This window comes from Dacryopinax primogenitus, assembly GCF_000292625.1.
Source record: "Dacryopinax primogenitus strain DJM-731 SS1 chromosome Unknown DACRYscaffold_19, whole genome shotgun sequence".
In the NCBI taxonomy this organism is placed as follows: Eukaryota; Fungi; Basidiomycota; class Dacrymycetes; order Dacrymycetales; family Dacrymycetaceae; genus Dacryopinax; species Dacryopinax primogenitus.
Window position 1 is genome coordinate 617,736 of NW_024467216.1, and position 25,315 is coordinate 643,050.

The 25,315-nt window shown below is 55.4% G+C and overlaps 12 protein-coding genes across 12 annotated transcripts in view; 6 read left to right on the forward strand and 6 right to left on the reverse strand.

Moving 5' to 3' along the window:
• Positions 1–538, reverse strand: part of DACRYDRAFT_118752 (carboxypeptidase S) — a gene marked incomplete at its 5' end in the record, with an annotated part of 2,503 nt that extends 1,965 nt beyond the window's left edge. The window contains 2 exons of the mRNA XM_040770652.1: positions 13–116; positions 165–538. Coding sequence (XP_040625386.1) covers positions 13–116; positions 165–538 — 478 coding nt within the window. The remainder of the gene's footprint in view (positions 1–12; positions 117–164) is intronic.
• Positions 539–2,774: 2,236 nt separating this feature from the next.
• On the reverse strand, positions 2,775–3,375 carry DACRYDRAFT_24527 (uncharacterized protein; the record flags this gene model as incomplete). The annotated part of the gene is made up of 1 exon (XM_040773713.1): positions 2,775–3,375. A coding segment is annotated over exon 1 (161 nt), but the record flags the coding sequence as incomplete, so codon positions are not given.
• A 177-nt stretch (positions 3,376–3,552) lies between these two features.
• DACRYDRAFT_57624 (Creatinase/aminopeptidase) lies at positions 3,553–4,908 on the reverse strand (the record flags this gene model as incomplete). Its single annotated transcript, XM_040775458.1, has 4 exons — positions 3,553–3,975; positions 4,029–4,141; positions 4,199–4,334; positions 4,384–4,908. Coding segments are annotated over 4 exons (1,197 nt in total), but the record flags the coding sequence as incomplete, so codon positions are not given.
• An 838-nt stretch (positions 4,909–5,746) lies between these two features.
• DACRYDRAFT_110935 (uncharacterized protein) lies at positions 5,747–6,353 on the forward strand (the record flags this gene model as incomplete). The annotated part of the gene is made up of 3 exons (XM_040769147.1): positions 5,747–5,849; positions 5,906–6,145; positions 6,208–6,353. 3 exons carry the CDS (start codon positions 5,747–5,749, stop codon positions 6,351–6,353), a joined length of 489 nt encoding a protein of 162 aa, XP_040625389.1.
• Positions 6,354–9,130: 2,777 nt separating this feature from the next.
• On the forward strand, positions 9,131–10,072 carry DACRYDRAFT_57420 (uncharacterized protein; the record flags this gene model as incomplete). The annotated part of the gene is made up of 2 exons (XM_040775440.1): positions 9,131–9,338; positions 9,390–10,072. 2 exons carry the CDS (start codon positions 9,131–9,133, stop codon positions 10,070–10,072), a joined length of 891 nt encoding a protein of 296 aa, XP_040625390.1.
• A 572-nt stretch (positions 10,073–10,644) lies between these two features.
• DACRYDRAFT_110937 (uncharacterized protein) lies at positions 10,645–11,793 on the reverse strand (the record flags this gene model as incomplete). The annotated part of the gene is made up of 5 exons (XM_040769148.1): positions 10,645–10,947; positions 11,003–11,151; positions 11,250–11,394; positions 11,448–11,656; positions 11,706–11,793. 5 exons carry the CDS (start codon positions 11,791–11,793, stop codon positions 10,645–10,647), a joined length of 894 nt encoding a protein of 297 aa, XP_040625391.1.
• A 404-nt stretch (positions 11,794–12,197) lies between these two features.
• DACRYDRAFT_101934 (uncharacterized protein) lies at positions 12,198–13,514 on the forward strand (the record flags this gene model as incomplete). The annotated part of the gene is made up of 1 exon (XM_040767598.1): positions 12,198–13,514. One exon carries the CDS (start codon positions 12,198–12,200, stop codon positions 13,512–13,514), a length of 1,317 nt encoding a protein of 438 aa, XP_040625392.1.
• Positions 13,515–13,778: 264 nt separating this feature from the next.
• DACRYDRAFT_118755 (uncharacterized protein) lies at positions 13,779–17,022 on the reverse strand (the record flags this gene model as incomplete). The annotated part of the gene is made up of 8 exons (XM_040770653.1): positions 13,779–14,339; positions 14,391–14,576; positions 14,633–14,920; positions 14,975–15,053; positions 15,104–15,345; positions 15,401–15,706; positions 15,761–16,429; positions 16,477–17,022. The coding sequence occupies 8 exons, from the start codon at positions 17,020–17,022 to the stop codon at positions 13,779–13,781; spliced, it is 2,877 nt and encodes a 958-aa protein (XP_040625393.1).
• A 185-nt stretch (positions 17,023–17,207) lies between these two features.
• On the forward strand, positions 17,208–18,546 carry DACRYDRAFT_57592 (WD40 repeat-like protein; the record flags this gene model as incomplete). The annotated part of the gene is made up of 3 exons (XM_040775454.1): positions 17,208–17,441; positions 17,488–17,958; positions 17,992–18,546. 3 exons carry the CDS (start codon positions 17,208–17,210, stop codon positions 18,544–18,546), a joined length of 1,260 nt encoding a protein of 419 aa, XP_040625394.1.
• Positions 18,547–19,205: 659 nt separating this feature from the next.
• On the forward strand, positions 19,206–20,596 carry DACRYDRAFT_118757 (UDP-N-acetylglucosamine 1-carboxyvinyltransferase; the record flags this gene model as incomplete). The annotated part of the gene is made up of 8 exons (XM_040770654.1): positions 19,206–19,418; positions 19,466–19,507; positions 19,557–19,800; positions 19,861–19,961; positions 20,010–20,028; positions 20,081–20,160; positions 20,214–20,282; positions 20,335–20,596. The coding sequence occupies 8 exons, from the start codon at positions 19,206–19,208 to the stop codon at positions 20,365–20,367; spliced, it is 801 nt and encodes a 266-aa protein (XP_040625395.1). The 3' UTR covers positions 20,368–20,596.
• Positions 20,597–21,222: 626 nt separating this feature from the next.
• Positions 21,223–24,104, forward strand: DACRYDRAFT_24528 (acetyl-CoA synthetase-like protein). Its single transcript, XM_040773714.1, has 15 exons — positions 21,223–21,422; positions 21,471–21,569; positions 21,696–21,869; positions 21,920–21,959; positions 22,012–22,452; positions 22,506–22,529; positions 22,579–22,677; positions 22,728–23,095; positions 23,144–23,276; positions 23,327–23,342; positions 23,393–23,495; positions 23,543–23,645; positions 23,691–23,709; positions 23,758–23,788; positions 23,835–24,104. The coding sequence occupies exons 3-15, from the start codon at positions 21,778–21,780 to the stop codon at positions 23,899–23,901; spliced, it is 1,536 nt and encodes a 511-aa protein (XP_040625396.1). The 5' UTR covers positions 21,223–21,422; positions 21,471–21,569; positions 21,696–21,777; the 3' UTR covers positions 23,902–24,104.
• A 54-nt stretch (positions 24,105–24,158) lies between these two features.
• DACRYDRAFT_24529 (barwin-like endoglucanase) lies at positions 24,159–24,955 on the reverse strand. The gene has a single exon (XM_040773715.1). It carries the CDS (start codon positions 24,765–24,767, stop codon positions 24,360–24,362), a length of 408 nt encoding a protein of 135 aa, XP_040625397.1. The 5' UTR covers positions 24,768–24,955; the 3' UTR covers positions 24,159–24,359.
• Positions 24,956–25,315: the final 360 nt, after the last annotated feature.

Below are 25,315 nucleotides of genomic sequence, written 5' to 3' on the forward strand. Positions count from 1 at the left end.
GGGGGGGCAGACCTTGATGTGCGGCCAACATCAACGGCTTCAGTTCCGGCTCGTACCCTTGCCAAGTATACACCAACCCCCAAGTATTAACCCTTTCTTTCCTGAGCGTCTCATGACTATCCCCATCAGCAGCTCATAGCGGTTCTATGGGGGGTGGAACGTACATGGCAGGAAACGCCCCTTCGAGCCAATCGTGAAACGCCCCGAACTTGTCCCACCTGTCATCCTCCCCGACAGGGCCAAAGTCGTCCCACGTCTCGGTAGGGATTCGGACGCTTTGAGAAAGCTGGTGGGCGGCGAGGGTTGGGAACGTTGGGTGGGAGAGGGAGGAGAGGAGCTGGGGGAGGAGGGGGTTGTGGGGTTTTAGCAGGGGGGGTTGGGGACAGCGGGGGGGTTGGACTGGGGAGGGGAGAGGGAGGGAGGTGCGGAGGGGGATGGGGAGGGGGAGAGGGAGGATGAGGGTGAGGATGAGGACAGGGATGATGAGAGGGATGTAGTGCCATAGTAGACGATGTCGATGAGGGAGCGTGCTGTCCATAGTGTGCAGTAGTCAGAGTGGGCGTCGATGCTATCGCTGTCGGTGTTGATTATCTGACAGTTGACAATCACGTGCAACCATCATATTCTGATCCCATAACCGGTGGTATTCGACTGCGCTCAAAGAGTACTGTGAGAACATCATGCGCAGGCCGAGACATCTGACAGGTTCGTCCTTCTCTATGAGAAAGGACGCACACGTGGCTTCCAAATCCCCGTCCAAGTCGAATCAGTAGTCCCAGTACTAGTCCCAGTGCTCTACCCAAGACCGTCTCACTGCGCACCTCCATCACTACCCGATCGGGTCATCATCTCCCGATCGGTGATCGAGTACCCCCCTGTTCCGTTTGCTCCCGCTCCGATAAGGTTCGTGGCGGTGTACCTCGTGTTCCCTTTGTACCTTGTGGCGTGTACATTGCCACTTCTTTAGCAGGAGGACGACGACGACGAGCACGATCTAGACGGCAACGACAACGAAGAAGAAGAGGGACAGCGCTCTGCCCCTCTCTAGATATACCATATGGGAACTGCGTACACTCCCTAGGGATGAGGATGACCTCCCCGACGCCGGCAGCACAAGTACAGTCTGATCCCCCTATTACACCCTCTCAACCCCAGCCCCAGCTCGAACTCGAACAAGAGCGACAACAACTTGGTGTCGAGCGAGAAACAGGAGAAGCAGAAGTAGAAGCAGAAGTAGAAGGAGGGACCACCGATGCCCCCCTACCTCCCCCCACTTCCACTTCCACTTCCAAACCAGGTCCCACCTCTACACCTACACCTCGACCAATCCTCTCCCCCCAACTACTGCACACGCACGCCTTCCGCCCCCTCATATCCTCATCCTCAAGCCGGATAAAGAAGGCATCATATTTCGCACTGCCGTCCCCTCCCGCTCCTGGCACGGAAGAGGAAGTGCGGCGAGGTGAAGCGCTCTCAGGGAAGGGGGAAACCAGTACTCCGGAACTCGTCCCCGCTGGCTATCCTTTCACTTCTACTTCTAATTCTAATTCGGCTTCGGCTTTGGCTTCGACTGCGGCTGCGGCTTTCGACTCCCCAAACTGCCCGCCTGGGGATAGCAGCTCTGAATCGGGACCTACGACACCGGCTTGTCCTAGTCCCATGGGGAGCGCACTCCCGAGTGGGGGAAAAATTGTGCCTGTAGGAGGTTGGAGGGGTGGGGGCTCTCCTATACCTGCGCATTCGCCTTCGCCTACACGTACGACTGGTTCCAAAATCCCGAGAGGTACAAGACCTGGTGCGAGGGAGGGTCAAACGCCGCCGCAGGAGACTGCCGGCCCGAGCACGAACCCGAGCACAAGCACGAGCACAAGCACGAGCACGAGGAAAGGACTTGGTCTACCCTCAAGTATGACAGAACCGAGTCGGTTCATAAGCAACCCTAGGCTGGCGATGTCTTTTGCACACGGGGGTAACCTCCGGGGAGAGAAGTTAACTCGGAAGGAAGATGCAGTGGGAGTGGGAGTGGGAGAGGGGGGAAGGGAGAGTGAGGGAGGGAGGGGAGAGGAAAGGGGCAAGACGTCGGAGACGACAGTGGCAGGAGCTTCCCGTACGCGGGTGGGCGAGCTAACCCATGGGGATGGCAGCTCCGAAGCCTCGTCTTCCCTCTCCCCTCCCCTACCCTCCCATTCCTCAAGCCCAAATCCGGATCCGAATGCAGATGCAGGTCCAACTCGAACCTCCTACCCAACAACCTCAACCCCAAACCACCCACACGCAAAGTCAAGCCAACTTCCTCTCATCCCCCAAACCCCTCCCCCTCCCCTTCCCCCTCCCTCGGCGAGCTCAACCCCCTCCCTCCCTTCCTCTTCCCCCCCCAACGTCCAGCCCCTTGCGGAAGTCGCAATCTTCGGCAGGCTAAGCCAGGAATACGAGACTGTGTGGGGCTTGGAAGATGGGGTAGAGCGACCTTTCGGGCTGGAACGATTGGGCCAGCAGAGCGGAATGCGGGGTGAGAGGGGGAAGAGGAGGAACGAGAGAAGGGACGGGATGGGAGGGAGGGAAGGGACGGGTGAGGATCACTCGAGAGGTGTGTCTAGCGAGCGGACGGGTGCGAACAGGCTACTGCGGGAGGCGAGCCCCGAGCAAGAAGCCAACGGATATCAACCCCCTTCCTCCCCCCAAGCCCAGCATCCCGCCACCACATCCTCACCCAACCCCAAACTCACCAAACCCAAACCCAAACTCCCCCCAGAAATCAAACAGAACTCCAGCAACAAAAGAGAAAAAGCCTCCTCCGCTCACCGGGCCAGGGAACTGGCGCTCCTGAGCTTGGAACGGGTCGAGAGGGTCAGTGTTTGGGAGAAGGGTGTGCCTTTGCCTTTGCCTGTGCCTGTGCCTGTGCCGTTGCTTGTGCCTGTTCTGGGTCTTGGGGGGGAGCTTGGGGAGGTTGGGGAGCGGGAAGAGCTGGAGGTGGGGGTGGGGAAGGATGAACGATGAACGATGAACCATCAAAGAGTGTGGAGTGCAGAGTGCGGCCTATTTGGAGTCACACAAACGCGCTCAGCCCATACTACGCCCTATCTCGAAAGCACCCCCCGCTCAGATGTCAACACCGTTCGGGTCCAAACAACCCAATACAGACTGCCCTGGCGAGGCCGAGTCATCCATTCATATCCATATCTTGCCTTATTTGGACTTTGAAGAAGGGGGAACGCGTCGCTGTTGATGTCGCCCTCTGGAATCTCTGCCTTGTCATACATATCATATCATATCATGTTTTGTACCATATCATATCATGTACCGTTCATTTTTGTTTTGTGGGTAGGGCGCGGGCGCCGATGATCGTTGTTGTTCGAATAGGGAATGACCATTGGGTTACAAGTATTGGATCCCTTTCTTCCTCGCAAAGAACCCCCTTTAGATAGCATGAGCTTTTCTTCTAAGTCCTTGGACCTGTTCACACTGTGGATTGCTCTCCGGTGGCTGCCTGGTTATCCAACTAACAGATCCAACCCATGAACCAGAACTAACTCCCTCCCCAGCCAAACGCAGTTAGATATCCCAAGGACTTCTCGCCAGTCCCCCAACACCCAGTGTCAACACCCTCCCCCCCTCTTCCTGCCCCTCAACACCCAGGCCCAGGACCTCAAAACAATCCTCCAGCCTCACGCCCATTTTGCCCAATACATACACCCCCGGCTCATCGGAGAACGTGTTCCCCACTTGTACAGCCCGGGGGTTGGAAGCGACTAGGTAGGGCGACTCGTGTACTTCTAGGCCGATGCCGTGCCCTACCCTGTGGGTGAAGTAAGGGCCGAGATGGGAAGTGTTGAGGTACGAACGCGCGGCGGCGTCTATCGTGTGAGCTGGGGCGCCGGGGTGGGCGGCGAGCAGTGCGAGGGACTGGGCGTGTTGCACGGAATACCACAGCTGGAGGTGGGAAGAAGGGATCTCTGACCCGGGGAGGGCGAACGTCTGCTCGCACCCGGGTGGGTTAGCAGTCGCTTGCAGAGATGGGAGGGACGTACTCGGGTGACGTCACTGTGGTACCCATGGAGGGATCCCCCACAGTCAATAAGTACAAAATCAGATTTCCCGATCACCCGATCCGTGCCTCTCCCATGAGGCAGAGCGGCATTCTCTACCCAGCACGATCAGTTCAGTTCCTTAGGCAGTTGAACAGAGCTGGAGCACCTACCCCCGACGAGGAAGATGTTGTCTAGATCTTTCAAGCCGGCTTGGGCTAGCGCTTGGCCCATCAGAGCGCGGCCCTGGGATTCCCGCATGCCGAACCTAAGCAAGCCGCGCACGGCCCTAATAGCCAATAGAGTCCTCTTCTCCCATCAGCCTGCGCCTGCACTGCAGAGAGGAAAATGTGCGCACCTCGTTAGCACACCTCAGGATCTCTAGCTCTTCTTCTGTTTTGCGTTCCCTGATGGATTGGATAGCGGGAGGAGCGAGCTCTACTGTCCTCCCTGTACGCCCTAACCCGTCAACGACAAACAACCTTGTCGTCCCGTCCGCCAACAACCTGCCCTGAGGCAGCGCGGCCACAGCAGCAGCATAAGGATCTTCTTCCTCCTCCCAGAGGACATACTCTGCCTGCACAGGCAAGGGCAAGAGCCTAGCGCGCGGAGCTTCGAATTTCGGGGTAAGGACACGTATGGGCCCTGAGCGGGGGATGATAAGTAGCAGAGGACGCTCGGAGAGGCCCCAGGAGGAGAGGGAGACGTTCAGGTAGTAGAGGGAGGAAGGGGAGGGCTCGAGGATGTATGCACTGGCGTTGAGCGATGAGAGGGTGGAAGTGAGCTGTGCGAGACGGGAATGGTAGGAGGACGCGGGGATGGGAGGGGGGGTGCAGTGCTGGGATATGGGGGTGAAGTCTGGGGTAGGGGAGGGGAGGGAGAGGTAGGACAGGTAGAGGACGCTGGAGAGGATGAAGAGGAACTGGGAGGAATGAGGTCAGTGCGTTGGAAGAGAGGGAGGAGAGGGCGTACGGGAATGATACGGGATACCCGGGCTTGGGCTTGGGCTTGGTGCACGTAGCCAGAGCCGGGCATGACGTAGCCCTTCTCCATCTCACAGTCAAGAGAGCAGCGGGCAGCAAGATGTCTAGTCACAAGCAGAGAGACGTGTAGCAGCAAGCAAGGCAAGACGTAGACAGATGTCATTCACACATTGTCTGAATAGTTCGAGCGATAAGGACTGCTTCCGGCTTCCTTTGTATTACAGTAAGATCACTGGAGATCACGAGGTCGCGCTACCTGAGGTAACTCCTTTCATTCTTGGAGCCGCGACAGTCAACAAGGTTGGGAGGTGAACAAGCAGTTCCAGTAAAATGATCGTAGCAAATCAACATCCCAGTCAAAGTCCAAGTCCAAGGCAGGTCTAACCAACCTGATCACATGATCTCGACCCTAGCTACGTCATACCACGACGGCCGGAATCCCACCGAATTATCGGCCCCCCCCCCTTCCTGTCCGTCGGCACTGCTCGCCTCCTTCTCGCCTCTCTTTCACTCACCAGCTTTGTCGTACTTACCGGACCGATCTATTCAGATGACTGGATGCACGATGCATGTGTTGTTAGCTGTACTCCTCTCTTGTTGACGGGATTGCTTGATACGCTGTAACCTTGAATAGTTAACACAAGTGAACAACAAAGCACGATCTCAACCCGCCACCGACCAATCCGCACAACACTCACCACAAACTGAACGACTAGACTGCACAACTGAACCACCGCCATGTCCGCCATGTCCGCCCTACACCCCCAGCCTTCGGAGGATAAGACCCTCATCCCCTCCTCTCCCAGCTTCCTGCTCCGTTTCTGGCAGTCCGTAAACCCCTGTACGTCCCCCTCCTCCCCACTCAGTGTATTACAACCCCATACTAACTCATCCCAGTCTCCCTCCCCCCCTCTATCCCCGCACGCGGAAACCTAGCCCGCGACCACCTAGCCAACGAGCGCACCTTCCTAGCATGGACACGTACCTGTCTCGCCCTGGCCACAACGGGCGTCGCGCTCGTCCAGCTGTTTGCGATCTCCGCGCTTGGAACGACAGAGGGCAGGCAGAGGACGATGACTATGGCCCGGCCTGTGGGGGGGACGATGGTCGCTGTTGGAGGGGTGGTGTTGGTTGTTGGTGCGTTCTGCGCTTTGGGGACTTCCCTGTGAGCGCGGTATTGACAGTTGACGTATGCGCAGGGGTACACAGGTACTTCAGGACCCAGATCGCACTTATGAGCAACTCGTTCCCCCCTTCGAGGATCGCCCCACTCTTACTGTCGATCATGACCGCCGTCCTGCTCGCGGTGGTGTTCGTGATAGTAGTGACGATGGGTGTGCCGTAGTCTTTATTTCCCGAGTTTTCGTCCTTTCTGGTCTTTTGGTCTTGTGGTTCTGTGTAGATGGGGTTCATGTAATGTCATGTTGATAACTAACAGACGTTTGCTCTGCGTAACGTTTACTTGGGATAGGAGCGCCTTTTCCAATTAGGTTCACAGCAAATGACTGCGCTCTCCCATCCGCTTGTACTTCATCCTTCCGGATCCCTGGTACGAGCTGCACCTCTATCAGCTTGGGATGGTGCACATTTGGCTGTTGCGAGGGGGGCATATTGCAGACTTGCGCCAGGAGTAAGCCAGTCGGAGGAGTCAAGAAGAGCTGGACTTGCAATGGAAGGGGCACGCGTATATAGCATATACTTGTTATCCTCGTGTACCAAAGAGAGTTCCTCGCTGTCGATCCACGTGTCTGGGCAAGATGATCGAATCGATCACAACCGCTACTCCGGCTCGGTCCGGTGGTAGCTGCGGCTCGGTTCCGGCACCCCATCCCCATCCCCATCCCCATCCCCATCCTCATCTCCGAGTCGCCACATGACAGACCCAGAACAAGGTGGCTTGCCATGACGTCCCCACGTCCCCCGGCTGGAAGGGGAATGTCAACCCATGACAAATTCCAGACATACCCATGTCACGGGAATGGGGAATTTGTTTGACAGGACGCCGGAAGCCGGGTTTGGGCTGAGACACTCCCTGTATGGGGGTTATGGGTTTGGCGGCCCCGTTATAGTGCAATAGAGATTATCCGATTGGTTTCTTTATCCGTCTCAGCCACCTAGATCGGTCAACGCTGACGCATCAGCTTCGGCTCCGGGGTAGGTTCGTGCCTGCGTGACGCTAGAGTGCTCGTTCGCCGCTGTTCTCTTGCTGGTATCTCATCCGCCCGGTTTGTTGATTTACTGGTTGTACGGCGGTTCCCAACGATAGTAGTGAGACCGGAGTTAGCTACTCCATTTGATATGAAGCTCGATAATGCCCATCATTCGATTCGAGGCCGCGGGACTGGTCACTGACCGCGCAGGCCCAGTCAGCTCAGGACGCAAGGGTTGACTGGAAGACAGAGAATGCACGGCTTGTCGCACGAAAGAATCTAGCGGTAAGAAGGGGGTTGAGCGAGCACGAGAAGGCATATATCTCTTTTTGCCTTCATGTGCTAGAGCGGTCTGCGATATCACGCGTCTTGATCGAGTCTGGCATGATATCTTGTCGGAGCACGTGTAGAGCACATGCCGATACGAGGCACATCGGATGATCCATAGAGCATTTCGAGTCGTTGCAAACAGAGAGCGCACCAAGTCACTCTCTCGGCTCCGGCTCCGAGCGCCCCCGCATCCCTACCGGCCCGCATCCCCAGCAGCAGCAACATGAATCCAGTTCCAGATCCAAGCAGGTCGGTGGCTTGCCAGCACTCGCATGCCGACCCCTTCGTGGAATGAAGGGTGACTAATTCCAGACATACCGGATGCTTGGGAAATGTGATAGGGTTGGAAGCCGGCAGCCGGGCTTGGGCTGAGACGCCGGGCGCTAGTGCATACTGTACATAGCGCCCTGGAGCCCTGATTGATATTGAGAGTGAGGCAAGAGTAGATGGAGTTCTGAAGCCACTTGAGTCCAGTTTCACGACTAAATACTTGCTGATGCTGCGCTCCGCTAGATCAAGAATGGAGTGGTCCACATCAGACGACGTGTAAGTACAAAGCCAAAGCACGGGGACAAGATAGAAGCCGGCTCGGCTCCGAAGGCTCCGAAGGAAGAAGCCTCGTGCCTGACGGCGACGCGAGATCTTCCGCGAGACAACCGGTTCTTCTTCCTCAGCCGCCACCTTCCGCCGTCTTTATTAATATTCTTGATTGTTGCTTCTCCCGCGGATTCCGAACAATCATTGGAGCTGATGATGACAATAATCTTACTGCCGACATCGATTCCATTAATGATTCTTCAATAGTGGCATCATTCGAGCATTCGAGGGTTACGGCTCCCACCCTGACCGCGCAGGCCAAGTCAGCCGGGCACGCAAGGAATGTCTCTCGCTGTCTCTCCCCCTGGGGCATGTGCGACAGCTCTTGCTACTCATGTGTAACACACCATGCTACAGATGGCTGGCACGACAACAAGCAGTTTCCCATGACCATAGCTTGACTCGCCGTCTCTGAGACGGCATGTTTCTGATCGGACTGGAATGGCTGGCATGCCCTGAGGAATTTGCGCTCGGGGCCCTCCGCGCGCACTCGTGTCTGACTCAAATCTCTGGTCTCTGACCGCTCGCTCCCGCCCTTCTCTCCCGCAGATGCTGATCTTCTCCGGCTTGCCCCCAGTTCGTCACCATCTCATCTCTGTGTTGCACTTAATCATGGATGGGCTCACTCTCTGGCCACCAGCCTCCGTCCGGGCCCCCAACCGGATATACGCACTCCCCCCTCCCAGGTGAAGGTGCAGGTCTGGAGACGGGACGGCCCCGATTCCGCTTCCGGAGCCGGTTTACAGCGCTCCGCCCTGGAACATCCACTGAATCAGATTTTCCTACGGCCCCAGCAAACGAGAAGGTCGATGTGATCGTATCATCCATAGGCTTTGCGGAGGTGTCTGTCCGAGCGGCTTTGCTCGTGTGTGGGAATCAGGGAGTATAATAGTCGATGAAGGGGAATTGTTTGCCCCCATATCCACAACTTTGCACACCTACTTCCAAGATTTCTTGTCCCCCCACAGTGCACCCCCCGCCCCCAACACACACACACACACACACCCAAAACCTTGAAGATCCTCAAGAACACCAAAACGCCAAAATGGTCCGGATAACAACACTACTCAGCCTCGCCGCCCTCCTCTCCCCCGCTCTCGCCATCACGTGCAACCCCGGCACATGGGCACAAGGCGACCACTGCCAGGCGTGCCAATCGGGCTACCAATGTCCGGACGGTGTGAATCAGTACCCGTGTAATGCTGGGTACTACGCCAATTCCGGGAATACGGGCTGTCTTGTATGCCCAACGGGTGCGTTTCCTTCCGTCACTTCATCGTCTGCGTCCTGACTCCTGCTTCCAGGTGCCTACTGCCCGAACAGCGCCTTATCATCATACAAGCCCTGCGACGCAGGCACATATCAAGACCAAGTCGGGCAAACGCAGTGCAAAGACTGCGCTGCAGGCACATATACAGCCGCGATGGGTCAAACAGGCTGCTGCAACTGCTGTCCCGGCTCGTTCAATTCCCAAACCCACCAGACCCACTGCCAAGCCTGCGCGAACGGCAAGCTTTCCCCCGCGGGGTCGACCAGCCAGAACCAGTGTACGGGTACCACTTGGGCTAGCCCGCCGGCTTGTACCACCCCGAGCACGTCTTCGACTTGTCCTGCTAGCTCGCAGCGGCGGAGGCACGTCTCTACCCGACGACGTGAGTGCCCTAAGGACGGGCAGAAGATCTGCCCTATCCTCCACGGGCGAGGTGGAGAGGAGTGCGTAGACGTCGAGACGGATCTGGAGTCCTGCGGAGGGTGCATGGATAGCCCGCCCGAGCTTGGAGGGGGCGTCGACTGCACACAGATCCAAGGGGCTAGGGACGTCGCTTGCCGTAAGGGGAAGTGCGTGGTCAGCCGATGCGCACCAGGGTGGAGGTTGAACGCGGACAAGAGCGAGTGCGTGCCCAGATTAAAGGCGCAGACGATGGCGCAGGGCAGGGGTGGACCGGCGAGAGCGCATGCGGCGTTCGTCAGGTCGCATCACTTGTAGACGCCTGGTGGTCTGAACTCCCTTCCTCTCCCTGCCCTCCCTCGTTGCGAACTTCTCTTATGGACTCTCCGGTGTACATTTCTCTGGTGGATTAGGTAGACATTGCACTGGCAAACAATAATATACATTACAACACATTATTTTCGCTTTCTCTCACCCTCTTAATCGTGATTACAACGGGTTCACTCAACGGCATCATAGTAACAACTCCGATCCTTCTTGCGGTCAATCAATCACTAACATAACGTAACTGGGAGTCTTCCATTCCACAACTCTTCCTTAGAGTAGAGGGTAACGTAATATTCGAGGGCCTTGACGACATGCTCATTCCATCTGCCCCGGTGGCTTGGGAAAGAATATGCCAGCCTTCTTTCGTGTGGCTTGTGGGGCCAGCCTCGTTAGCGTATATACGGCTGCCAGAGATGTTGCTAACCCGCAATGACGCTCTTAAGGGCTGAATGTGTACAACAAACAACGGTGATAGACGGCAGGAGCCCAAGTATACTATTCACGATGGATGCTCAATCCGGCAGCGGATAAACAGGAACAGAAAGAGAACCTGATTGCCCCAGCTACGCAGGGGGAACAATAATGTGCAACATCTCTAGCTTAGCCTGCAACAACGTCAGCCCCCCCTCTTCGCCAACAGCTCTCACTGGGTCGACAGCTTCTAACCGCCGTTGCGCTGCGTCAACATACTCACCTCCCCCGGAGAGAAGGGCGACCTTGGCACAAATTGCATGCAGCAGGATGAACTCCGGGTTCGGGACAGGTACATTTTGTGGATCAACTGTAGCAAATGTCACCGTTTGCAGGGGGGAATGGCTCCCAATTCCCGGGTACGCCGTGCGTACGACGTAAGTATTGGGAGTCGCCTAATATACGGACATAAGCCCTCATATGCATTTCTCAAACGTCTGGAGGTCGGACCGTCGCTTCCATCCAGACTAGGAGCGCATCCCACAAGCTGTGCCAGCCTTTCGTCAAGGTGAACAGATTCCACGTTTTGTTCATGTCAGGCCCACTGAGATCCATGGGGACGCTGGGATTGGAAAAGCGAGAAAGTACAGCGGCAACGCCTGCAGCGGCGGCATGTTATTAGAAGATATCAGGTGGCCATGACGTATTGACGTGATTAAGCGGCCGACCCTGGGGTTCTCATCATCATCCGATATACCCGCAAAAAGACCCTGGGGGAGTATGTGTACCGCGTCTGTTTGTTCAAGTGGCTCCTCAGCTGCTCGTGTGACGCGCTTCCCAAGCCACGAGGGAATATCGACAGTACCGGATAACACGCATCGGAAGTTATCCCGTGAAAGTGCCTGACGTCGTGCTCGTCAGATAAAAAGTATCTCAGAGTAGGCACTTAGCTAACCAGTTGTTTCTGTGCTCTGTGGTCGGCTGGCGGTGTAGAGAGCGCATGGCTATACCAGTCAATCCTACCTTCGAGTGATGGATGCTCGGATGGAGGAGTGTGGTCGGCTGGCGGTGCAGAGAGCGCATGGCTATACCAGTCATTCCTATCTTCCAATGGATCTCTTGATGGATGCTCGGATGGAGGAGGGGTCGTTTGGGGGCGTTTCACTGATCAGGGAAGGGTGAGCTTGGACAATAGATGAGAATAATTACTTACTAGCAACCACAAAACTCCCATAGTACAGCTGAGCAAGTGTCATGAGCCCCTCGGTGCTGGTGCAGTCGTTGATATCTCGAGCAAGCATCTGACGACCGGCGGCATGAAGCAAGAGTAGCAGATAGCCTAAAACCCGCGCTGCCACCAGCGGCGGAGCGCGGCCGGGTCCATCGGCTTTCGGCGGCTTTCCAACGGCCGTTTCCTCAAGGAGAAGACATTGCTTGTAAGCCGAAACCGCATCGCCGGTGAGAGGTTGGTATTCGGGTAATGAAGGTGCAGTGGGAGGGCGTGCATGATGACCGTTGCTTCCAGAGTTGGTCCTGTCCGCGGTATGGTGGCGGGGAGAAGAAGGTCACGTGATAATGACGTCGATTGTGTCGGTGTTGTTGAAGTTATTGATTGTCGTCAACATCAAACGAACAATAACATTATTGTTCATTGTTCATTGTTCATTGTTCATTGTTTATTGTTTATTGTTCATTGTTTATTGTCATGTCCTCTCCTCCCACCATATCTCTTGCCCTCAACGCCGCCCTCGAGCAGCATATCGGTCCATTCAAAGCCACGCCCGTCCAAGGTGGATCAAGTGCGAACAACTCCCTGGCATTTCTCATCACTCCTTCTGCCTCTCTCCTCCATCCAACAAATCCATTCCGCGACTTCGTACAACCAGGACAACCACATCAACAATACATTCTCAAAATACCTCAGAATGCCTTCTCCGCCGTCGCAGTCCAGAGGGAATCTGTCAACTTGCCAAAGCTGCACGCCTATCTCTCTCATCTCCAGCCATCCCCGCACCTACTACACATCCCTGTACCCGTGCCCATCGCCCAACTCCCGCTCAACGCCCTCCTAACCCATGCGATTCCCTCAACGTCAGACGGCAGCCGGGCATGGGTGACCAGCACTTCCGTCGCAGAGCGTCTCTCTCTCTGCCGCGCCTTCGGTCGAGCAGCGCGCTTTGTCCACGGATTCGCATTTTCCTCAGCTTGGGCCGACCTTCCAGGACCGCTGCGCACGATCCTCCCCACCCCAATAGCGGAGGACGTGCACTCTCTCTCGACGCTAGAAGACCACGCACACCCGCAAACAGCGCGCGACTGGCTCCGCCTTTACCTGCGCGCAGAGTCTGCCCGCCTCGCCCCGCGCTTCAGCGCACTAGTGCCTGAGCCCGAACCGCCCATCACGAGCGGGAAGGAGGAGCTCCTTGAAGGTCCCGACCTACGCAGGAAGATGAGAGAACAGGATCGAGCTGTAGCGTGTATCTCTACCATGGAGCGGGCGGTTGCGGACCCCTCTCTATGGGTAGGGGAGAGGGTTAAGACATGCTTCGTCCATGGGGACTTTACGCTGCCCAACCTGCTTGTCCGGCGGGAAGTGGCCGGATACCCTGAGGCTCCTGTTCCTGGCTCAGGAGGCGCAGGGGCGGGGGAAGGCAGTGTCCGCTGGACAGAAGTCGGCATCGTTGATTGGGGAGACTGCGGTGTCGCTGACCGGCGGTATGACCTGCGCATGGGCGTCTGGAGTGTGCTGTATAATATGGCCCTCGGAGGGGAAGAAGGCGAGGAACGACAGGAAGCGTACGTCCGCGCTTTCCTGGAGGCGTATGTAGGAGCTACGCACCATGATTCGGGGAAGAACGTGCACTGGGTGCTGGAGGATTGGGAGAAGTGGCTCGCACTCCGCCATGCTGGAGGTCAGGTGAAAGAGGGGTGCTGGGAAGCTTGGGCGGCGGCGTACGATGTTTGGGGCCTGATGGAAGAGGATGGGGAGGTGTTTGGCCCGCCAGGATTGGCGGTGGAATAGACGGTGAGTGCTGTTGTAAATATTGGACGATGGGCGGGAGGTTGTTGCACAAAGGTGAAGTGTTTGATAGAGTTGTTATAAAGAATCTAGCTGTGTAATTGGACAATAATGGTGAACAGACCCATAAGTGCACGAAGAAAAGATATTCGCCCATCCTATCTGCCACCTCCCCTGCACAGCGTTCGATTTCTCACGTTGGCCACAGAGCAAGTTCATAATACTCCAGCGAAGAATATCATTTGCAGGTACAGTATTACAAGCGGGTCACTCTTCTTCTTCATCCTCGTCCATCTTGATCTCATCTTCGTTCTTCGCTTCTTCCTGCATGACCGTTGTCCTCTCCTTCGCAGCGACAAAGCTAGGTCCTTTTGCCGCCCCGCCGCCTGTGCCTGCGCCCGCAGCACGTTCAGCCATGGCCATAGCGTCGCCCTCTTCCTTCTCTTCCTCCTCATCCAGCTTCTCCCCTTTCCTAGCCGCCACCGCCTGCGCAGCCAGGAAGCTCACCTCGGTATTATATTGGGCTTGTACGCTCCTCTTTATCCTCAGCATCTCCCTGAACGTATCCTCCGAGCCCGTCTCAACCTCAAAGTCGTTCCACTCCTTCCAGAACTCTGGCCGCACACGCGTGTCGCAGAACTGGGAAGCGTGAGCGTAGATCGCACGTGCACGATCGATCTCGCCCAGCTTGCGCTCGAGTGCGGCGAAACGCAAGGACATGGCTGCGGTCTGTGCGTCGGGGAGCACTTGCAGGGCACGTTCGTAGATCGGGCGTGTGGCAGGCAAACCAAAGTTTGATGCGGCTTTGGCGATGTAGATTGTGAACATCTGTGGGAACATTAGCACGGCCAGCGCGGTAGGGGTCTGGGATAGACACACATCAAACTTGTCTTCATCGGCCACCGCCGCTGTCGCCCGGTCATATATCGCCATCGCTCGTTTGGCAAGTCCGAAGTCCTCCTCCAGCTTAGCGTACATCAAGAAGAGGGGTTTGCTCTGCTTCGCTGGGCACTTTTCTAACGCTTGCTCGAACAAGTCGCGTGTGCGCTCTAATTTTGAACCTCCCTATTCATTTCATCTGTCAGCATGGTGTGTTTATAAAACGGGAAGCGAGTACGCACATAACGCTTGACGAACTTGCTTAAGTAGATATTCCAGATCTCAAATGCGATCGGGAAGGTGAACAGCTCAACTCCACGCTCATAGACCTTAAAGCTGTCCTCCCAATACTTGTTCTCCTCTAAGAACGCCGCGTAGTTGATAATAACCTGCGCATTTGCGATCCTGAGCTCGAGGATCTTTTCGTATGCCCGTTTGGTCGACTCGACCGTGCCGATAGACTCTTCGAGATCGACGTAGAATGACCAGAGCTTGAGAGATTTGAACAGGCGCGCTTGAACGGGGAGGGTCTAGAGGGAAACGAATGAGCAACGCAGAGCAAGTGAGGATAAGGAAAGACGCACGTTATCGTGATACGACACCTTGGTATTTTTAGGCAGGGCCGTCGCCCTCTGCATGACTCTTATAGCTTCGTCGTAGTTTCTACCAAGCAGTCAGCATCGCCGAATTAGGTCAAATGAACCTCAACTCACTCGGCCCTCAACTCCATCTCCGCCCACTCGATCCATACCTCGGCCAGCTCGTCTACCACGCGGAAGTTGACGCCCGTTGCACGCTCCAGCACCCGGCGTGCGCTCTTAACGTCCGGTTCTGCAGAACGGGAAACGCCACCCTGCTCGTAGAAGCGGGCGAAGTGGATGTAGAGCTGGTGTAAGTTCGCGGTGGCCCGCTTGGGTGAGATAGTGCGCAGGGCGAGTTCGTAGGTCTTCGCTACCTACGCGTCCGGGAGTTAGTGCCTATGCGTACGATGTAGAGTCGTTGGAACGTACCTGCTCGTCGTCCGTACCGAACAGAGCGATCCTCTTCTCCCACTCTTGTACATCATTCTCATTCCGCCTCAGCATGACCTCGTTAACCAAGAATGGCCTCCTATCCATGAGCTCCTCGAATGCCTTCATCCGCTCGTCCAGTTCGCGTTCTACTTCCTCCGCTTCTGAGGGGTCGGTGAGGGAGGGCAGGGATTCCATAAGCGCCGAGATGAGCGATTCGGAGAATTCGGCGTGGGCGTCGAATATCTGCGTAAAGTCGCGTACGGTGAGAACGCTGTTCTGCCCTTGCTCGAACGTCTCTGTTGCCTGTCCAACCAAACAATGTCAGTCAATCCTCACAAAAAGGTGAGCGGTACAAACCCTGTCGAAGTCTCCTCGTTTAGTCCAGTAGGTCGCCATGCCCGTCCACAGCCTACCCGCCTGGTCCTTATACACCTCCAGCCCATCGGTCTTGACTATCTTTTTTATATCGAGCTTCTTCCCGTTCAGGCCATCCGTCTCCTCTCCCCCTTGCGCCGGTGTCTCCTCCTCGTCCGGTGCGAACCCTACATCCTCAGAAAAGTTCTCCACAACTTCGAGGAAGTCGAGCAGTAACGCGTAAGGTGATCTTCCAGAAGGGGATGTGTACGTCCCCGCTGCCGCTTGCCGGGCAAGCTTGAGTAGCAGCTTGGCCGCCTCAAGCGGGCGCGGTTCGCCCCTTCGCTCAGGTAGCAACAGCGCTCCCCTGACCGTCTCCTCATCCTCCTCGTCAGCGTCGTCTTCCTCGCCAACACGACCTAACAACAGCCTGGCATACCGCTCCCCTAAGCTCCCATCTACCTTCAGGAACCGTCGGTAGACAGCAGACATCGTCGCCCCTCCTCGGGACTCGGCGAAGAGCAGGTAGAGCGGCCATATACGCGGGTGGAGGGAAGGGGGGAGCGTACGAAGTGCACGGTCGCATGTTCGCCGGGCGTGGGTGTGGGAGAGCGGTGCAGGGAGAGCTGGGTGGAGGAAGAGTTCGAGGTACAGTAGCCAGATCCTTGGCATCTAAGGTACGCATGAGCAGTGGTCTTGTAAGAAACAGAGGTACTGACGTTAGGCAACCACATGACCGCTCTCTCGCATACGGCGACAAGGCTCGCCCACTCCTTCCAGCCAAGGACACCGTCTACCCACCCTCCGACCCACACGTCCCTCGCACCCCACTCATCCTCCATCAACTCTCTTATCGACCCTGCCTTCTTCCGTCCTCCCCCTGTCTTGCGCTTGGGTGCTTTCTGTCCAAGTATTGCAGATCGCCTGAAGAGAAGGTAGGATTTTTGAAGCTTGAAGCTTTGCGGGAAGTTCTGCAACGCAGATTCGTATATGAAGACAATGCGCTGAAAGAGAAGTCGCGTCTCTTCCCTCTCAAACAGGCCTAGAGGGGACGCAGTAGGTCCCTCGCTGGAGCGCGTCGCGCGCTGGGCTTCAGACCACTGGGATTGGAGGGCGGAGATGGCGGTCCACCAGTGGCGGAAAGAATGGGGGTTGCGTAACAGGTCTTCTGTTTGCTGGATATCCTGCTGCTCGAGCAGGCTTGGGTTTGTGACCGGGGTGGGGATGGGCCATGCGAGTGGGAAGGGAGTTGCTGGCAGCGACATCGTGCTCCTCGCTGTTGGTGACGGTGAGCAGCGATGTTGAGTTGATGAGCAGCGCGTCTTGGTCGACGTCGAAGGGGTTTAGTGGCTGTGCTCACTGAGGAAGAAGTCATTTTGGGCGCTAAGCTGGCGTCGTCAGCGACTGAATTGACAATTGTAATTGTACACGACCATCATTCACTTTGACAATGGCTAGCAATGAACACACTGTCCTCCCACAAATAACGATCCAACCGACATACCCTTCTGTTCTTGCGGACGTCAACTCCTCTCTCGTCACCGCCGAAGACATATGGATATCCTGCTACCTCGAAGGCCGCAATTCGGTACACGGTAAAGTCCGCATCTCGCGCGAGAGGGACGCTCCTGGTGGAGTGAAGCTCGAAGCTCGGAACGGTGTGCAGGTCGAGTGGGTCAACAGCGTACGCCTTTATCCGTTTCCCTTGCTATCACTAACGACCTCTGTAGTCAGTGTTACGCGTCTCTTGTCCCTCGCTGGACATTCCCCCAACTCTTGTCCGTTTTCCTAGACAGTCGATCCCCGTCTCCCCAGGTACCCAAATTACCACTCTCTCCCCATCTCCCGACCTTTCCCTTCTCGCGACCGGCTCAGCAAGCGGGTCGATCACGCTTATCCCCCTCTCCACGCCCGACACACCTAATCCGAGCGCAGGGCCGCAAACGTTCACCCCGCACCTGTCGACAGTGCTCAGCGTCCGCATTCTTCCCTCCTCTCAAGTCATTCTGTCCTCAGGCTCAGACTGTCAGCTGCACATCTCCCCCGTCGTTCCCCCGCTCACACCGGCCCGCGTGCTGAGCGGCCATAAACGCGGAGTGACGGATACGTATATTGTTGACCGCGGACGGCAGGTGGTGAGCTGCGCGAAGGACGGGACTGTGAGAGTGTGGGATGTCGCTGCTGGGAAGAGTGCGCGGATGGTCGGACTACCGGGGTATGCGGGTGGGAACAAGCTGGCGGGGATCGTACCTCCCGCAGAGATGGACCTCTCCTACCTGCAGCCAGATGCTCCGGCGGTGAACGGTACCGCGCCTTCGACAAACGGTAGCATCCCCGAACAAGGGCACCTCCCACTGCTCGCCGTCGCCCTCTCCTCAGGCCTTTTCACCCTCCTCGACCTGCGCGTCCCTTCCTCTCAAACTATCTACACCTCCCCTAAGACCTCCACCTCCTCATCCAACGCACTACAAAGTATCGCTCTCTCCCCTACACAGATCTACACGGGGAGTCTGAAAGGTCAACTGAACGCTTACGACCTGCGACACCTTCCCTCCCCCCTCTGGTCAACAAAGCGCAACGGCTCGTCGATCGAGGACCTCGTGCTCTCCAGCCAAGGCCTAGCCGTAGCATCGGAGGACGGCCTTCCCTACCTGATTCGCGAAGGTCATGGAGGCCCGGAGGTGGCGGAGGAATGGGCGGGGTGGGAATGTGATGCTGTGCGATGTTTGAGGGCAGAAGGCGGGAGTGTGTGGGCGGGAGGGAATGATGGGGTGGTTAGACGGTATTAGGCGTGCAGTGCGGGATGTGCTGGTCAATGCTTGCTTGGCGTGGTGTTTGAGGTTTGGTGTTTGCATGCGGATCTGCTGCTTTCTATTTCTCAGCCTGCTTGTGCACCAGTGCTAGTTGGATGTTGTTTATTTGGACGTTACCCCTTCTAGGAATAACCAATGAAGCACCAATTACGAGCCATCCAAATCTGCAAGTTCTTAAGCTTCTCTTGGCAACTCCGGGCCAACTCCAGCTTTCTCAGCTTATTCCCACGCTGCATACGCTCTAATCCCCATTAATAAGGCCGCCCTCCAATGCCGGAGCCGCCGGAGTCCACCAAGAGGGAAGATGTTCCGCCCGCCCGCCTCCTTCGGGTATAACAGTATCATGATCCTTGATCCCCTATGCTCCGTTTCGAACAAGCCCGGCGGCGGGTGAGCGGCTTGCAATTCTAGTTACACTTGGTTGTCCGGTAAATACAGCATTCACAATACACTGCATGTACCCGAGTCAGTCGGTGTAGTGCCCCTCTGAAAGGCTGATATCTTCCCTTGCAAGAAGGGAATCTGCCGTCGCATCGTGACACCGAACCATCTTGACCAATCCTCAAGTACAAACAACTGCTACTTTCCTACTTTCTTCTCAACCACCAACCAATCCACCAATTTATCCAATAGCAATGGCGGAAACTTCAGCACCTACTCCTCCTCCTACTGATCCGACCCTCCTCCACCGATACCATCATTTCTCCCCAGCCACCGACCCGCTGCTCGCCTCCCTCTCCCCGAACTCCACGACTGAGTCGGAGGATCCGATTACAGGGGAGACGGTGCTCCAGCTCAATCCGAATGTGCATCTGGTCCGGCATCCTATTATCAGCGCGAAGCTTACGGTGAGTCCTCCCCCCTGGTGCATTCAATCCGCTGAACTGTGCTATAGGCACTCAGGTCGACCGCTGCTAGTCCCAAGACCTTCCGCGAAGTACGTCTCTCCCCAACCTCCCGAACCGATAGTACTAACCAAATACCAGGGCGTGCGGGACATCTCCCTCTTCCTAGCGTTCGAGGCATCCTCCGACCTGCCTACGTTCCAGATCCCCATCCAAACCCCCATCACCCAGACCACAGGGGCGCTGCTCGCCTCCCGCATCGGGGTAGTGCCCATCCTCCGCGCAGGAATGGGGATGACCGAGGGCCTGCTCCAGCTGTTCCAGGATGCGAACGTCTTCCATATAGGCCTCTTCCGGGAGAGGGAGACGCTGCAGCCTGTGGAATGTGCGTCTTGCTATGTCTTACCCCTTGGTTCCTCCCGTAGTTGACGTGCATGATCGGTAGACTACTCCAAACTGCCGGAGAACGTCGAGGTCGACCTGGTGTACATCGTCGATCCTCTGATTGCGACAGGCGGCACTGCCTGTGCGGCGATAACGATGATTGTACGTTCTCATCCCGTCCTTCTTCCTACATACTGACCTCAAAAACAGGCAGAATGGGGTGTCCTAAGTAAGCCCCCCTGACAGGCTGAGGTCGTGAGGCAGGCAATGACGAAGTACAGTTGAGAATATCCGTTATCTTGCGGTGCTAGCTTCTGCACCTGGGCTAGAAAGGATCCATTCCGAGTTCCCGGACTTGCATGTACGTCCACCCCCCCTTTCCTATGCTGCACAGGGCATACTGACACGGCGTAGATATGGGTCGCGGCTGTCGATCCAGGCTTGACGGAAGAAGGACTCATCACCCCTGGGTTGGGGGATACGGTGCGTCCGTTTTATTTGCAGTGCTTTATGTGCGTTGTTGACGTGCGGACAGGGAGATCGGATGTTTAATACCATGCGGCCATGAGGCTTCACGGACGAGTTACGGAGATAGCGCTGTCTGCGGACAGGGTTGATGATGTTGTGATTGATATGGTCCTGGTAAGAACCGGGGTGGAAGTTCGAGATGTACACGTTCTGTTGCTTCGGTTGCTTTCTTTATCGTCTTGTTGTCTTTCGTTGCTTACCCTTACTTTCGTTGTTTTCCTTGTTTTGCCAACGCTGGTATTTTATGTTTTGTGTAACCCTACTCGATGATATTGAATATCTTGGACAAAGAGTTCAAAGCTCTCTTATCGACCACGAGCCTACCGAACTGTTACTCTCTCAAGGTGACTATGACGTCGACGATATCAACGGAGCCGAAGTTACACCGGCCCAGCCGGCCGGGGAAACTCGGAGCCGCCAGAGAAACAACAACCTTTCCTGATTCACCCGGATCAGGCGCCCAGACGAAGCTTTTCGATCGATCGATCGATCATGGCGGATTGCCCAAAGCCGCCGTTCACGTGACCAAAACACGCACAACACATATCCCGACTTGGCTGGTGAGGATCATCTCTGGACCATAACCACCTCTTCGACTGTCTGCTTATGTCATCTCAGAGCTCCACCGCACACGACCGAACTCGTGTAGCGTTGTTATGCGCCGTACGTTAGCGACATGGAAGGAAAACCCCACGGACATCCTAGAAGCCTTGACCCTTAGCCGCGCACTTTTGGACCGGAACAGATGCCTGCAAGCGGACGGGTGATGGATGAAATATCGGGCGCTTAACTGCATCATACGGTGAGCCACTATGGCGTTGTTCTGGGGACACGGGTATGCTCTTACAATTGGTGCTCTAGTCTCTGCTACATTCTTTGCGTTACGAACCCTTGCCCCATATGATATGCTTATTAGATATCGCCGCCTACTGGCCGAATGATCGTCTTCGAAGTTGAGGCGCTGCCCAAACTCTTCCATGTTGGATTACATGCCTGATGCGGTGCTTCTGTTGGTCTGAACCCTTTAGTGGGCCCCGATCACAGTGAAAACACTTGGCATTTACTCTGACAAAGTGTGCTACGGGCATCACCGAGGTACGTTACTCTTATTTGATACAGCCTTTCATTCAAACCACTATGTAGGGCCCAGCGTACCGTCTGAACGCCTCGAGGAGGGAAGTTTCTCCGAAATACTACATCGATATGGGGGTTGGCCGGGGAGTCCTTATAAGTCTGCTTTGTGTTCGTGTTTTCGTTCTCTTGTTTATCCCCTTGAGCCACTTTCCACAACATGCACGTATACAACTCACATTTCCCTCCCCTTGATCTTTCATTTGCGCGCCGCTCTGTCTTTGACCACGTTTTCAGTGGTCCTATTCCTGGTAACAAGGTCGCTTTCATTGATGGAACGAACGGTTCACGACGCCTAACACGCGATGCCTTGAAAGAGATGTGTCTGTCGCTGGCGTATGGGTTACGGAACAGCCTGGCGAAGAAGGGCGCCCATCCCCTGCGTCGGGGCGACGTAGTCACGGTATTCAGGTGCGTGATCTTATGGTATCATCGCAAAGAGATATTGACTTGGTTATTAGCCCCAACACCTTAGAGTATCCCGTCATGTTACTGGCTGCCGTTGAGTTCTCTATTCTCGTTACTATTCGTAAGACTCATACTCCAGTGGCAGACTGCTGCGGGCATTATTGTATCTCCCACAAATGCTACCTTCACGGCGCAAGAACTCGCTTATCAGTACACCAACTCAACCTCGAAGCATGTTTTCGTCGATCCTACTTTGCTCCCAACCGTTCTTCAAACATTCAAGAGCATTGGGGTCTCCGAGGACGAGGCAAAAAGACGCATTGTACTCATGGCGTTTTCGGACCGTATTGACGAGAGCCTGAAAAACTGGATCAAACTAGACGACTTAATTGGACCGCAGAAAGCCGAGCCCGAGCCTTTCGACGGCATGCAAAGCAATACGACTCTGTTTCTTCCCTACTCTTCCGGCACAAGTGGGCTTCCGAAGGGCGTGGAGACTACTCACTTCAATGTGAACTCGATTGTAACCACAGTGTCTGTTTCTGAGATATACGACTCCGACACTATTCTTGCCATACTACCTTTCGTATGTTGTGACCTTCCACTTGCGCTAATCGCTGCTAAACTTTCTTTCTACAGTTCCACATCTATGGGCTTGTTCAAGTGAGTGTTATCGATGGTTGCGCAAGCTGTTGACTGAATCGGGTCTCAGAGTCTGATGTTCAACATATTTCGTGGCTCCCCGACGGTCATTCTTCCGCGTTTTGAACTGAACAGCTTTTGCCGCACAATTGAAAAGTTCCGCATTACGGTCAGTAGCGTGTCCTTGTATAGCCATGACACCAAGCTCACTCTATCTAGTTCGCCTACGTCGTACCTCCCATACTGGTATTGCTTGCCACGCACCCGCTTGTGGACAAATTTGACTTCAGCTCTTTGCGCTTATTCTTCTCTGGCGCTGCACCACTATCAGCAGATCTCGCGTTGCGTGCCCAGAATCGCCTGCGAGCACGAGGCGGTGGAAACGTATTGATCATGCAAGGTTATGGCTTGACTGAAACGACTTCCACTTCGCATCTCATGATTACGTGGGCAATCAAGCCTAAGGCAGGCTCTATCGGCAGAGCTTTACCGAATATGCAGACTCGCATTGTAGGCGAGGACGAGCAGACCGACGTTGAACCCGGCCAGCCAGGTGAGCTTTGGATCAAAGGTCCCACTGTCATGAGGCGAGTCCGTTGGTGTAGCGGTCATGAAAAGTTCTCATCTGTGAACAGGGGATATTGGCGAAATGAAAAGGCTACCAAAGCGACTATCACGCCCGATGGCTGGTTTAAGACGGGAGACATTGCCGTTATTGATGAAGATGGGTTCTACTTCGTTGTTGATAGAAAGAAAGAGTTGATCAAGGTATGCCAACTTTACCCATTGTTGCCGATCGTTGACCTCTGTCCCCAAAGTATAAGGGATCCCAAGGTGCGCTCAATGCCAATTTGTGGGGTGTAGTGATTGAAACGCGTTCGCAGTTGCCCCCGCTGAACTCGAAGGTCTATTGTTATCCCATCCAAAAGTGCAAGACGCAGCTGTCATCGGCCTGATGTCAGAAGCTGAAGCCACTGAAGTACCAAGGTGAGCGGTCCTTACATCTCATATTTGCCCAAGCTGATCGCCGTCAGGGGATACATCGTACCCAAAGGTGGACTGGGCACCCTCGATGCACGGGGACAGGCAAAGCTATCCAGTGAGGTACAGGAATGGGTGAAGGGCAAGGTCGCTCATGTGAGTTAGCCTACTGCATCCGGGCAAAATACTCATCTTCCGCAGCACAAGTACTTGAGAGGCGGTACGTGCTCTTCCCCGTCTACGGATAATTAGCTGATGCCCTTTATAGGTGTGGTGTGTATCGAGACTATTCCGAAAGGGTTTGTGTTTGCTCGGAGAGAGGATGTTGATACTCATACCTGACAGTGCATCGGGAAAGATCCTCCGGCGTGTGCTTCGCGATATGGAATCAGCCCCGAAGGCTAAGCTGTAGCGCTCCAAATCATAGGAGTAAGATGGCGCATATCGGCGTTTCTCCAAATACAGGAGAAAAACATGTCCGATATGCGCGATTGACATTGTGGCATACGAATGCTGTCATGGATTGCGTATCCTTAGTTCTGTGTGTTTCCTCTACATGTACGATAGGGCATGTGGATCGCCAGAGTTGCTAATAAGGGTAGTGTATTGCACGACGCGTGATGCATGAAGAGTGTCTATTCATCATCTATTCCAAATATATCAATACCCAATATATACAGCCCTCTAAGATACACAACTAGTGTGGCATACAAGCGATTATCTCGCTATTTGATTTTGAACAGTTTTGTGTGGCGATCGCGGCGTCGATGCGATGCGATGCGCTGATAGATGTGTACGTTGAAGTGCGATGAAGAAATGCCGTTGAGTCGTTGGTTAATGACGCTATCGCGATGCCTTCTTGCGCCTAGTCTAGTTGGCCGGTTGCCATCCGTTCTCGTAAAACTGCCACGAGATAGGGAACACGCCCTCGTCCAACCCTCCCGAGCTCAGAGCCTTAAACAAGTCCGGGCTCATGTCCAAGCTCCCCTCCGCGCACCCGGGGCACTCGTCCCTCACTTTTGCGACCGCGCTGGCACCCGTATCGGAGTTGGAAACGAGCAGGAAACGATTGCAGAAGTCGCCTGATGTGTACTGGGGCGCGTTCAGGGCGACGACGTAGTCTGCATCGGTGTCCGTGTACCCGCAAGCGCCGAGGCCTACTTCGAACCATGTTGCGCGGCCGGTGAAGACGGTGGGCTCGAGGGAGGAGGAGGAGGCCTGAGGAGCGGGGAGGGCCAGAGCCAGAGAGGCGAGCAGGAGAGCGACGAGGGAGTACATAGTGTGCTTTGATATGAGAGCTCGGACGATGTGCGACTGGCTGGGAGGCTGAGGAGGTCGATGCTGTTCGTCTGCGTTGAATAGTGCGCTTATATACGCATTTCTGGCTCAAGAGCAGCGATTTGCCGCCCCACCATAAACATGGAACGTCCTAAGCAGCATAGAGGAGCAACCCCGAAATCCCTCACTCGTTCGAGGCTAAACAAATCAAAACCTGTAATTGAAGTTAAGGACACACCCCAGTTATCTTTGTTGCGTGTGTTGCAGCTTAGGCCGGCCTAGACACTGCGGGGTGAGTCGGCAAGTACAGCACGGCATGAGGAGAGCGCCCATTACGCCAGCGGCAGGAAGGATATTATTGATTAACCATGGCGCCAGACCATCAGGGGCACCCTCGAATTAAATGTGGGGAACAGCCAGGGTTAACAAAGTAAGGCACACAAGAGCACAGAGGAGTGGAAAGTTGGTCAGAGATCAGTTGAAGAACACGCCCTTGTTTGAACAGCCCTGATACAACAACCCCAGAAAATTCCTCCGCTTCGGGCCGC

What these genes read in the sequence shown, in the direction of transcription:
- DACRYDRAFT_24528 (XM_040773714.1), top strand. Translation starts at nt 21,778, where the DNA reads ATGTGTCTGTCGCTGGCGTATGGGTTACGGAACAGCCTGGCGAAGAAG. An exon ending in TTGAAAAGTTCCGCATTACG is followed by an intron (nt 22,678 to 22,727) that starts GTCAGTAGCGTG and finishes CACTCTATCTAG; the next exon opens with TTCGCCTACGTCGTACCTCC. An exon ending in GAAGCCACTGAAGTACCAAG is followed by an intron (nt 23,496 to 23,542) that starts GTGAGCGGTCCT and finishes GATCGCCGTCAG; the next exon opens with GGGATACATCGTACCCAAAG.
- DACRYDRAFT_24529 (XM_040773715.1), bottom strand. Translation starts at nt 24,767, where the DNA reads ATGTACTCCCTCGTCGCTCTCCTGCTCGCCTCTCTGGCTCTGGCCCTC.